The 13574-nt window shown below is 50.1% G+C and overlaps 1 protein-coding gene across 1 annotated transcript; it reads left to right on the top strand.

The window, feature by feature from the left end:
* Positions 1–8921: 8921 nt before the first annotated feature.
* On the top strand, positions 8922–12826 carry LOC123149049 (L-ascorbate oxidase homolog). The gene is made up of 8 exons (XM_044568587.1): positions 8922–9360; positions 9477–9586; positions 10633–10903; positions 10987–11089; positions 11195–11543; positions 11671–12036; positions 12136–12214; positions 12299–12826. Exons 1-8 carry the CDS (start codon positions 9217–9219, stop codon positions 12509–12511), a joined length of 1635 nt encoding a protein of 544 aa, XP_044424522.1. The 5' UTR covers positions 8922–9216; the 3' UTR covers positions 12512–12826.
* Positions 12827–13574: the final 748 nt, after the last annotated feature.

Genomic DNA, 13574 nt, shown 5'->3' on the forward strand with positions numbered 1-13574 from the left:
CCCTTGTTTGCCATGCACGCTGTCCTTGAAACTTTTTCCGATCTGGACCTAGGAACATAGATATTTTTGTGCCGGTTCTTCTTCAGCCGGTCAGTCGCGGGCTTCTCGATCCCTGAGGAAGATCCCTCCAAGAACTCAACACCACCGTGCGCAGGCCCCACGGTGGGCGCCAACTGTCGTGGAATTGTCACGGCAGATGTCCTTAGTGTTAGGACTTAGTCGCGAGGCTAACGCATCTATGTGGTAGCTTGAGAGGGGTTGAGCGGGACGAGAGACGCGATGTTTTACCCAGGTTCGGCCCCTCACGGTGGAGGTAAAAGCCTACATCCTGCTTCATTGATATTGATGATGATGATCACAGTTACAAGAGTGCTCTATTTCGAGAGCTATTGTCTAACCTAACTTGTCCAACTTGTGGAACTTGTGAATCTTGTCCCCCTTTGAGGAGCCCTGCCCCTCCTTATATATGTTGAAGGGGCGGCTTACATGTGGAGTCCTATTAGGATTAGGACTAGTCTATCTCTAATACAAACCGGATACAAGTCCAGGTCTTAACTCCTTGTAAGATAAATGTTCTTCATGCCTTTCCTCTTAAACCGGCCCACCATTAACATAAACTGGCATGCTGGGCCTTGGGCCTTGTCATCCATCTGGAACACGCGCCGGGTCACCAATGATTCTTCAGGCTCGTGAATCGTCATACCAGTGAACCGCCAGACACGTAAACCGCCAGACATGTAAACCGCCAATCACGTAAACCGCCAATCCTTTGGCGGTTTACCAATGAAACGCCTAGTCCGGCCGGGTTATACTTCCGGCCGGTTTACGCCGCGGGGTATATCCCCGACAGATCCCCTATACTTGTGGGTCATCAGTCTACGAGGGTACGTAGACATACTCTCCCCCTCGTTGCAATGCATCTCCATGGATAGATCGTTGCGTGTGCGTATAATTTTTTTGTTTTCCATGCAACGATTCCCAACAGGTATTTCCCCAAAGAGGAAGAGATGATGCGGCACAACTACAGTAAGTATTTCCCTCAGTTATGAAACCAAGGTATCAATCTAGTAGGAGAACCAAGAAACAATATGTAAACGGTACCTGCACACAAAGAACAAATACTTACAACCCGACGCGTAAGAGGGGTTGTCAATCCCTCCATGGTAAAAAGATAGATTGGTTTGTATGAGATTGGATAAATAGATCTGAATAAAATGTGAAATGAAATAAGTAAATAAAAAGTGCAGCAAAGTATTTTTGGGTTTTTTGGCATAATAGATCTGAAAACAAATATGATGAAAGATAGATCTGAAAGCAACATGATAAAAGATAGACCCGGGGGCGTAGATTTCACTAGTGGCTTCTCTCAAAAAAATAGCATACAATGGGTAAACAAATTACTGTTGGGCAATTGATAGAAGAACAAATAATTATGACGATATCCAAGGCAATGATCATGAATATAGGCATCACGTACAAGATTAATAGACCGACTCCTGCCCGCATCTACTACTATTACTCCACACATCGACTGTTGTCCAGCATGCATCTAGTGTAATAAGTTCATGGAGAAACGAAGTAATGCAATAAGAACGCTGACATGATGTAGACAAGATCTATTCATGTAGGAATATAATAGACTCCATCTTTTTATACTTAATATCAATGATACATACGTGCCACGCTACCCCTTTTGTCACTAGGTGAGGACACAGCAAGATTGAACCCATCACAAAGCACCTCTTCCCATTGCAAGAAAAATCAATCTAGTTGGTCAAATCAAACCAAAGTTTTGGAGAAGAAATACGAGGCTATAAATAATCATGCATATAAGAGATCAAAGAAGACTCAAATAATATTCATGGATATAGATCTGATCATAAACTCAAACTTCATCGGATCCCAACAAACACACTGCGAAATGTCATTACATCAAATAAATCTCCAAGAGACTATTGTATTGAGAATCAAAAAGAGTGAAGAAGTCATCTAGCTACTGCCTACGGACCCGTAGGTCTATGGTGAACTACTCACGCATCATCGGAAGAGCACCAATGAGGACGATGAACCCCTCTATGATCGTGTTCCCCTCTGGCAGAGTGCCGGAATAGGGCTCTAGATTGGATCTCGTGGTTCTGGAACTTGCGGCGGTTGGCATTGTGTTTCATCACCTCCCCTAGGGTTTTTGGAATATTTGGGTATTTATAGAGCCGAGAGTCGATGTAGGAGACCCCCCCCCTCGTGGGCCCCACAACCCATCCAGGCGCGCCAGGGGCCCCTCTGACGTGCCCTGGTGTCTTGTGGGCCCCATAGGCCTCCCCTCTAGTGCTTCCTTGGCTCCCAAGTTGTCTTCCGGTTCAAAAAAATCTCCAAAAAATTCGCTGCTTTTGGACTCCGTTTGATAGGGATATTCTGCAAAGTAAAAAACAAGCAAAAATAGCAACTGGCACTGGGCAGTATGTCAATAGGTTAGTCCCAAAAAATGATATAAAGTCTATACCTACTATTAAAGGGAATAGGTATTCTTGGTTTGGTTTAGTCCTTTTCGTTTGGTCGATCTAGGCCATGTACTTGTATGTTGATGGGCCTTTTATGGGCTTTCATAGAGACCACTAAAAATAATTGGGTCAAAATAAATCAACATTGTGGGAATTAAAGGAATGATTCTGGGCTTAAATAAAAAATTTAAACAGATGTGGATAATTAAAGAAAGGATTATGGGTAAACCGATGGAATAATTAAAAAGAATGATTGTGATCTTAATAAATAGAATATTCAAATAGACGAGGCTAATTAAAGGAAGGACTTGAGGTAAAAAGGTAGGATAAGTAAAAGAAAGGATATGTAGGCTTCAATGTGTTGGGGCTACTAAATTAGAAAAGGAACCCTACTAAAACGGGTAAGGACGTCATGGTAATTAAAGGAAGGATTATATTTAAATGGAATCAATGGGAGATTATGCCCGGCAAAGAAGATATGAACACGGCTAAATTGCACCATGTTTTTTTATCATTTTGTAGAAGGATGCTGCATTGTGGCATGTTCTTCATAGTGAATCCGGTGATGTGGGACATTATGCTTGCACAAAACATCAATTCTTCCCGTTGTAACGCATGGGCATATGTGCTAGTTGCTATAAAATGATTGTAAAACATCCAAAATGATAATATAACAGCATGGAACAATAAAAAATTATCCAAGATGCATCTAGAGTATTAAGTTCATAAAGAACGGAGTAACGCCTTAAGGGAGATGACATGATGTAGACAAAGTAAACTCAATTAATATGAATAAACCCCATAATTTTATCCTTAATGGCAATGATACAAATACATGTTATGTCCCTTTCTGTCACTGGGATTGAGCACTGCAATATCAAACCCATCACAAAGCACCTCTTCCATTGCAAGAAAAAACAATCTAGTTGGCCAAGCCAAATCAATAGTCTGGAGAGAAATACAAAGCTATAATAATCATGCATAAAAGATTTCAGAGAAGACTCAAATAATATTTATAGATAATCTGATCCTAAACTCACAATTCATCGGATCCCAGCAAGCACACCGCAAAAAGTGATTACATCGAATAGATCTACAAGAACATTATGGAGAACATTGTATTGAAGAACAAAGAGAGAGAAGAAGACATCTAACTACTAGCTATGGACCCGTATGTCTATGGTAAACTACTCACACATCATCAGACGGGCAGGAAGGTTGATGTAGAACCCCTCCATGGTTGATTACTCCTTCGGCAGAGTGTTAGAAAAGGTACCAGATGGGATCTCTCGAGAACAGAAGTTTGCGGCGGCAGAAAAGGTATTTTTGGGTGGCTCTCCGTTGGTTTCCCAATTTTAGAGAATTTATAGAGGCGGAATTTTGGTCAAATAGCTGAATGTGGGCCCCACAAAGCCACTAGGGCACATAGTGGGAGGTGCCCTCGGTCGGCGTGCCACTTCAACGGCGAAGGCAGTGAGAGGTTACGTCCACCCTGAGCCGCCTTCAATGTGGAGCAGCGCGCTCTACAACTTCATGAATGCGGGCAGCTGACACCAGGCAGGAAGCACGCGGGGGGATAGGTATTTGGTGGGCCAGGGCGGTTAGAAGTGAGCGTGACAGTGGTCTGGACTGCCGCAAACCTTCCCATGTTTGTCTCCGGTTTGCGGGAGAAAACACGTCCGGACCGATACAAACCCGCGTTGGTTAGCTTTTGTGGTCCAGACAGTGTGGTCCGAACAGTTGTGGAAGGTTTGAGGGTCGGCATTGAAGATGCCCTAAGCATTTTTTTCAGGCACTGATCGAGCCGTCTGTGATCGGGCTTGGTTCAAGGGGTGCCGGTAAGCCCAGACATCCGTGGCTGGCCGAAGGAGCCCAGCTAAGAGCATCTCCAGCCGCGCCCCCAGCAGGCCCTCCCCAGGTGATTTTTCCGTGCCGGCGCCCAAAAATCGGCCTAGTCGCGTCCCCAGGAGCCCGATTTTCGCCGGTTTGGGCCGGAACTGGCGCCGGCGGACCCAGGTTGAACTCGGCGTGACAGTGGTCTGGACTGGGCGGACGTTTTTTGGTGCGAAGGTGGATGGGCCCGCCGAGTCAGCGAGACGCCGCTTCATTGCCCTCATCGCCTCGGTTCCCACGGGAATCAATGTGAAGGCTGCTGCGCCGGTCAGCCTCCATTGATACCTCACGGGCGGCGCGGTGAACACGCCGCGACGCGCATCCCGCCACGCGTCGCCCGGCATGCAGCCCCGTCGCCGCCCAGCTGCGGCTATAAAAGCCGACCTCCCCGCCGGTGGACGCCACAGCTCTCATTTACCCCCTCTTCGGCGCAGAAAGCACAAACTCTTCCCTCTTCCCGCCGACAAAAAAGATGGCCGAGAGGTACCCAGGCGACGGCGCGGCGGCGAACGACTTTCACCGCCGCCACCTCCAAGAGCTGGAGGCGCGCCTGTTGTACGAGGCCGAGAACCCGGCGCCACCGGACATGCGGGTGCCGGGGACGTGGAGGCTGAGCGCCGGCGGCGGCCCGGTGCTACCGGTGCCCGAAGGGGCGGCGCGGCGGGCCGAGATCGCCCGCATCTGCTCGTCCATGACGGAGGAGTAGTGGAATGAGCCGTGCTACGCCGCCGACAGCCACCACCTCTAGACCTCGTACTTCCAACGCCGCCGCGAGGAGTAGATCGGCGCCACCAACGGCGTTATCCCGCGCGGCCGTCTAAATGCCGACGGGCGGCGCGGGTGGTGGGGCGTGCCAGGCCGCACCCTCAAGGCCGTCCTCGACCACATCGAGACCGACAACGTGTCGCACCCTGAGTACCCGTCGCGGCCGACCTTCTCTCGTCGACGTGGCAGCTCCTGGACGCCGCGGCGGATGGAGCCTGGGTCGTCCTCGTCGTCGGGGTCCGGCTCGCTGGCCGCGCTCCGCCCTGTCAAGCCCGAGGCGGAGGAGACCCCGCTCGGCGCCCTCGTCATCAACGAGGGTGCCCGGGCCTCCCGTGCGGTTCCTTCCGCCTGGTCCGGCCAAAGCAGGAGCCGGGGCTGCCCCCGGTGAAGCCGGAGCACGTCGAGATGGCGGCCCCCGACGACGAGTCCGCCCTGAAGTGGGCGAAGGAGGACCATGTCCGGGAGCAGGTACGCCGCCAGCGACGGGCGTACGCGGAGCTCCAGGCCCGGTACCGCGGGCGCGAGGAGGGTGGCGTCATCGTCCTCGACAGCGAAGAGGGGGACCAGAGCGCCGCCGCGCCTCGACGACCCTGGCCAGGGCTGCAGCAGGGACGACGCCGGCCCAAGCCAGCCGCCCGACGATGACGGCGACGATGATGACGACGACGGCGACTACACCCGCTTCTACAGGCTTCTCGACATGTAGACGGCGGCGGCGGCTAGGCGTAGTTTAGACGTAGTTCAGGCGTAGTTTGCATGTTGTTTGTACAATTTTCAATAAAGTTTCGCCAAGTTCATGCAAAAAATCGCCGTGTTTGCATATATTTATACAAAACATCGTCGAACCCGGGGCGACCGATGGATCAATGACTGGGAACAAAGTTGCCCCCACGCGCCAATCCAGCGTCGGCTCGTCCCTAGACGACTCTTTTTCGACGCCCTGGGAAGCCGAACGGCCGGAGATGCTTTAAGTCATGTTTCTGTCACGGGGCGTTGCCCGGATGGCCGGGTCAGTTGGGGAGCCGGTTGTAAATGCTCTCATGCAACAAAGCATTGCCCTCTTGTAGTGGTGACCCGTGCGACTGATGGCCATGTCAGTTGGTGAGCCAATGTGTGCGGCTGGCAAGCAATACGATCGGGGGTCGGGACACGGGAGCGCAAGCCGCGTAGGTCTCAGATGCGTGCCCACATGTGGCCGATGGCCCTCTGTGGGCTGTGGCTGCCGGCTGATCGACCGCACTCGCGGGCATCCCCAGCCGCTGCCCGCGCCGGCGACGCAGGCGACGCATGCATCCCCTGTCGACTCTCCCGCTAGCCCCGGCGCGGCAAGAGCTCGGGGTCTGATGAGAGAGCCAGCAGGCAGAGTACGTGATGCAGTACAACTCAGCTTTGCTACTTGGAAATTCCGGCGGAGGGTCGAGGAGAGGAGAGGGTGGGGCGAACGACGGGTGCGCGTAGCGGTTTGCTCGTCGAAACGCGTTTTGATTCTTGGGCGATCGTGCAAGCAGACGCATGTCGGTCCCTGCGGAGCGGAGGGAGGCCAGTGGTGGGCGAATCGAGGCACAAGCGACGGGACGTGGAGGATGATTAGTCCAGGGTTGGGTTAATTAATTTCTGTGCGGATCACGTGCGGGCATGCCGTCGTACGATCAAGAGCAATCAAATTGCGTCTCGTCCTTTTCTCTCCGTCTCTGTCTGATTGATCATTAGGCGCTTTCGCGTCAGGGCGGATCCAATGCGGCGCCACTAGTTTTGCATTACGGGTTTGTTAAAGCACATCTAAATGTGTACTCCCTCCATTCGAAAATATTTGCCATTAAAATAAATAAAAAACACATATAAGTTTTATATGTCATTAATTTTACATAGAAATTTTATGTTTGATTGAGTCACTTAGATGTGTAATACTTAAGGCACATTATGTGCCTTAGACAAAACTGGTTGGTTAATCGAAGAAGAATCTCTAGTACATAGTTCAAACGACATCACGAATCTAAAAGCTTTCACGATGAATCCACAAATGCTCCTTTTTTCTGACAATTCCACAAATGCTCCTTGATGTATGGCGACAACGATCGGGCAGACTAGGACATGCCAAGGTGGCGTCTCGGGTGGCAAAGACGCCCATGGGTGGTGCACCGGGGTGGGTCTCGATGAAGAGGATATACGTGAACACGGACATAACAGAGGAGAGGAGAAGAGAACACCCAAGGGCAAGGGGACGACTTGGGAACGTGTGAGCTGAGGCTGGATTGTCAAGTCCGATGTGATGAACATATATGAACCATAATTTAAAAACTGAACCGACAGTCGAGCTGGTGAGGCTATTGGGTTAGGTTTTTAATAGTGGGACCGCCTGTTCAATGGGTTTAATATCGACAAAAAAAGAATATTTAAGTTATTCTTGTAAAAGTTCCAAACTCTGATAAAATGAATACATGTAATATTCATTCTAATCAATTATTAAATAAAAAATTGTAGCTAGCCCAGTTGGTTGGTCTTTGGGCGTGCAGTGACTCAAGGTCAAAAGTTCTACTGCTAGTTTACACACAATTTTCTTGGTGTTTTGCTAATTTTATATACAAGACTAGCCCACCTTAAAACCCAGACAAGGCCTTGGTTCTGCGTTTTTGGTCAAAACATCGGTCTGCTCCGGTTTTTATAATTACTGTCCAAACAACTTATTATGACTTCGTATATGGCTAGGTTTAAGGCGGTCGGGACAACCCAGCCAAATGAAGCTGCTTTGGGAATGCCTATTGGAGATGTGTCTTCTGTCTAGACAGTGTGTCCGGAATGTCTGCCCACACATATATGGGGGAGATCATACCTGACCAAACAGGCCGGCCCGGCCCGGCCCATTGTAATCGTGCCTGGCCCGGCACGGCCCACAGTTGTCCATAAAGTCCGGGAGTCCGTGTGTGTAGCATTTTTGTTTTTCTAAATATACTACCATCCACATGATTTTGATCGGACAACTGTGCAAGCATTTGCTGGGACCTCCCCTAGTGAACTTCACCCATGTAGATACAACAGGATCACGAGGCATGTCGAATTTATCTGGGAAACTAATAATTGTTGTAACCCCCGCAAAAAAATAAATTAATCGTCATGCAACTGCATGCTTGACATGATTGGTTTTTTGAAGGACCGCAATATCTTGAAACATTCGCCAGGAATGGATGACATTTGCAAACGTTTTTCCTCACAACTTTAATTGAAAGAGATGTCATTTTCTTCGGAAGAGCATAATAGTTTTTTGCACAGACGACATTTAAAAAAAATACCATCAGCATGATTTTGATCAGATGGCCGTGCAGGCATTCACCGGGACCTCCCGCGGCGAATGTTTGCCAATTTATCATTACCGTTGTTAAATGGACAACGCCAAAAGTTGGCAGCATTGCGCGAGATTAGCGGAAAGATCTGATAACTGCCCGATCAGCATGCAATATATTCAGCAAATGCTAAATATCAGCGTGGCGATTTTTGGGATCCCACAAAGCACGCTCACAACAATTTTTTACCAAGTTTATCCCTTGATTCATGGTGGTATCCAAATCATGCCTCGGCCGCGTACGCGCAGGATTTTGCGCCGTTCGCTACGCGTCCCGCCGTTTCCACCCACGCAGCAGCAGGCCGTCGTGCCAACTCACGCCACTGCCGCCCTGCCCCTGCCCCCTCCCTCAAACCACGAGCGCGCCACCGTGTCTCTCTCTCTCTCTCTCCTCCGGCGATGGATCCCAGCCCGGCCAGAAATCTGGCAAAGCGCGTACGTCTGCGGACGCACGCATCCTCCCCGTCCAGCCAACCAATGCTCGCCATCACTGCCCCGCAGACCCCGCCTGCGCCTCATTTATATTCTCTCCCTCGTCGCCCGGCCAGATCGACCCATCCCTTTCCTCCCTGCCACCCTTTGACCCCTGTGCGGCTGCGCCCCGCCCCCCGCCACCCACCCACCTCACTCCACTGCACGCTCGTCACTCTTACTGAGAGGAGGGCACAGTGGGCAGCCCCGTCGGTGGTAGGAGTTTGCGCGTGTTGACGACAGAGGCTGGAAATGAAGATGTCGTCTCCCGCCGCCCTCTGCGTCTTCGTCCTCCTCGCCTCCCTCCTCGCGGCGGCCAGGGCCGAGGACCCCTACCGGTTCTACACCTGGAACGTCACCTTCGGCGACATCTACCCGCTCGGCGTCAAGCAGCAGGTACGTACGTACGCCGGCAGTGCGGCGGCGCATTGCTCTGCATCTTCGTCCTCTTCTCCTACATCCTCTTCTTTCTCCTTCTTGCTCTGTTTCTGCTGAGCCGCGGGTGGGTTCAGGGGATCCTGATCAACGGGCAGTTCCCGGGGCCGCAGATCGACGCCGTCACCAACGACAACATCATCATCAACGTCTTCAACAACCTGCCCGCACCATTTCTCCTCTCATGGTAATTATCCTTTCTTCTTCCTCTCCTCCTGCCCGTCCGTACGTTTCCACTGTGCGTGTCGGTGCCTCTCCCCAAATTAGCCGCTGTTCATTTGAAGCTCGGCACAGATGCTTCTCTCTCCACGCTGCATTCCTGCTGGAATGCCGCCGGTCGGCTCATTTCCGAGCTTATTTAACTGCCACACATATATTCATGCCTTCGCATGTATATATGGTCTAGATTAAGCTGTGAAATCGAAATGTATGGCCATGTTTTTCCCCTTTCTGTTTTTACAGCATCTCTTCACTGAAACTACCGGGTAAATGCCTTTCTCTTTTTACACTGCTACCTATATACGTCGTTGTTGGCATGGAGAGTTATTTTCCAAATGTGAACATATACGGAAGAATACGCCGACTCCCAGCCCAGGACATCACCTGCGCAACAGTGCAACAGTGCAAGTGGACAGTTAAATTTGGTTCAGTAGATCGAGCAGACACATGTGTAAATCTCCATTTAGTAAGCGCTGCGCCTCGGCACTGGCAGAGCTCGTGACGGATGTCCCTGGTAATGAGCTGTCCCAGCCTCAGGGCAGGCAAACAAGTGTCGGCATTTGTTTAGCTCTAGACCGGATCTGATGCCCTTCTCAGATCCAGTGCCATCTCTATCCTTTCATGAATAATAACATTTTTTTCAACTTCTTTCGGCCGTGCTTTCGCTTTCACTACAGATCAGATCAGTGGTGAACGAAAGAAACAAGTGTGCAACTGGTATCAGTGGGCCTAGTGTGTTTTCAGCATTTGGCATGTGCACCAGGCCGATGCGGTTCCTGGCTTCTTTTGCCTTCCAAGTGTGGTAACCATGTAACTTATATCCCCCAACTTGGGCCTTATCGCCAAGAAAAGCCACGTGAATTACTATTGTGAAAGAAGTACATGAAGCTGCTTCTAAATAGTTCTGTTTATCAGCTAGGCTAGCGATGCTGAATTTTAACTGTGTTTGGAACGACGACGATTGGACTGCGTAAATGAATAGCGTAACATGGTCTGACGGTGCATACACTGCAGGCAGGGGATTCAGCAGAGGAGGAGCTCATGGCAAGACGGCGTGTACGGCACAAACTGCCCGATCCCTCCGGGGGGCAACTTCACCTACAACATGCAGTTCAAGGACCAGATCGGGAGCTACTACTACTTCCCTTCTCTCGCGTTCCATAAGGCGGCTGGCGGGTACGGTGGCATCAGGGTCCTTAGCCGCCCGAGGATCCCCGTTCCGTTCAACCCCCCTGCCGGTGATTTCACCATCTTGGCCGGTGACTGGTTCAAGCTCAACCACACTGTAAGCTCATGTTTTTGCTGCATTGAAGTGCGACGTTTCACGAAAAGAATGGTAAACCTGAACTGAAACTCGAAACTTTGCAGGACTTGAAAGGCATTCTGGACAGTGGTAACGACCTTCCGTTCCCTGACGGGCTCCTTATCAATGGCCATGGCTCGAATGGCAATAGGTTCACAGTAGACCAAGGTAAAATCATCAGAGTAAAGCAGCCCAAAAATAGCTGATAAGCACTTCATATTTGGTAAGACAGAGACATGGTTGTACTGAACTAGCTTCATGTAATTTTGCCAGGGAAAACATATCGTTTTCGGGTGTCAAACGTGGGCATCTCGACCTCGGTGAACATAAGGATCCAGGGCCATTCCTTGCTCCTGGTGGAGGTGGAGGGATCGCACACCATGCAGAACACCTACTCGTCGCTCGACATCCACCTAGGCCAGTCCTACTCGTTCCTCGTGAAGGCGGACCAGCCACCCCAGGACTACACCATCGTCGTCTCGACGCGCTTCACCAACCCCGTTCTCACCAACACCGCCATGCTCCATTACAGCAACTCGAATGGCGTCCCCGCAGCGTTGCCTCCTCCCCCCGGGCCGACCGTCGAGATCGACTGGTCTCTGAATCAGGCCAGATCAATCCGGTAAGACTGAATGACTGTAAAAACTGAAGTCACATATGCTGCGATTCTGAATGACTGAAAAAAAAATGAAGTCACATACATATGCTGGGACTCTGAATGACTGAAACTCTCTGACTGATGAACGCAGGTGGAACCTGACGGCGAGTGGACCGAGGCCGAACCCTCAGGGGTCGTACCACTATGGCCAAGTGAACACGACGAGAACGATGAGGCTGGCCAACTCGCGGGTCACCATCAACGGCAAGCTGAGGTACGCGGTGAACAGCGTGTCCTTCATCCCGACCGACACCCCGCTCAAGGTGGCCGACTTCTACAACATCCAGGGCGTGTTCACGCCGGGGAGCATGCCCGACGCCTCGTCCGGCGGCCCCGCCTACCTCCAGACGGCCGTCATGGCGTCCAACATGCGGGACTACGTTGAGGTCGTCTTTGAGAACGCCGAGGGCTCCGTGCAGTCCTGGCACATCGACGGCTATGCCTTCTGGGTCGTCGGGTGCGTTCGCTTGCTGCCATTCTTGCAAATCATGGGCTTGATTTAACACAGTGATTTGTATGGCTGATCATTGATTTCTGGATGGAAAATGAACTGCAGGATGGACGGAGGGCAGTGGACGCCGGCGAGCCGTCAGAACTACAACCTGAGAGACGCGATCGCCCGGTACACGTTGCAGGTATGTTCGTCTCCGGTGACAGCCGACTAACCAAGCAGCAGCTCTACGGTGTCTGATTTTAGTTCTGAACTTTGTGCTTCATAGGTGTATCCTGGGGCGTGGACAGCGATATACATGCCACTGGACAACGTGGGGATGTGGAACGTTCGGTCGGAGAGCTGGGGCAGGCAGTACCTGGGCCAGCAGTTCTACCTGCGGGTATACTCGCCGGCGAACTCGTGGCGCGACGAGAACCCCATCCCCAAGAACGCACTGCTCTGCGGCCGCGCCTCCGGCCGCCGGACCAGGCCGCTCTGAATTCAGTTTCCGTGTCATGAAGGGGTGACTGAATCTGAGAATCAGGTTGCTGAGCTCCAAATTCTTTTGACAGGAAACAAGCTTTGAGATGGTCGTGATTCTTTTCCTGGAAATTGTAGGCAAAATGTTACGTATGGCAAGCATCTTGCTTGCTCTCCTATTTGGAACTGCAAAAATGCCTTATATTTAGTTACAGAGGTAGTACTACACTGTTCGTTGATGGTATGGATATATGTAGATGAGCTTGAATTAAACAAGCAAATTAAAAAAAAACTTGAATTAAACAAGCAAATTGCCAGTGTTTTGTGTGAGTAAGAATTAAACTGGCAAATTACCAACCTTGTGTGAGAGTAAGAGATCAAATGGTATCAACGTGACTGAATTTGAACAACCTTTCTGGGATGGCTTCCTGGCTGAATTTCAACAACCTTTCTGGGATGTGATTAAGGGGAACATGCTATAGTTGTTTAACTAACTACACATAAAAATCTTAACATATTCTAAACTTTGAGAAAATTATTTTGCTGATATGCAAGTTGGATCCAACAATATTTATCAGTTGATTTTGTCTTATGAATGTCATCTTTAAGATTTCTATAAAGGTGACAACTAACCAGTCGAATGGGGTGGTTGACCATGTGGTCTACTCCGCTCAAACATCGTTCATACCAGGACGAAATATACTCGATGGGATTGTTGTCCTACATGAGACTATATGTGAGCTTCAAAAATGTCGAGCAGAGTCATCTTCAAAATTGATTTTGAGAATGCCTACAATGAGAGTGAGGTGGCCCTCGGGTTCTCACCAAAATGGTGTAGATGTGTTGATGATTAGTCCCTTTAGTAATCTGGTAAAGAAGCAGAAAGGATTCTCGCCTTTTCCCCATACGTGACCTTGAGTTATCGAACACATGAGAAAAAGGCACCCTCGAAGTCAGAGGTTTCTACCAAGTTTTTGCAATTGACCGGATCAAAATCAAGTTAAAACTGAAAACAATTATAATAAAAATAGGCATGGGTATGCGGACTTTTCTTACAACCATATATTTGTCAAACGGATCAT

Source organism: Triticum aestivum, chromosome 7A (assembly GCF_018294505.1).
Source record: "Triticum aestivum cultivar Chinese Spring chromosome 7A, IWGSC CS RefSeq v2.1, whole genome shotgun sequence".
NCBI lineage: Eukaryota > Viridiplantae > Streptophyta > Magnoliopsida > Poales > Poaceae > Triticum > Triticum aestivum.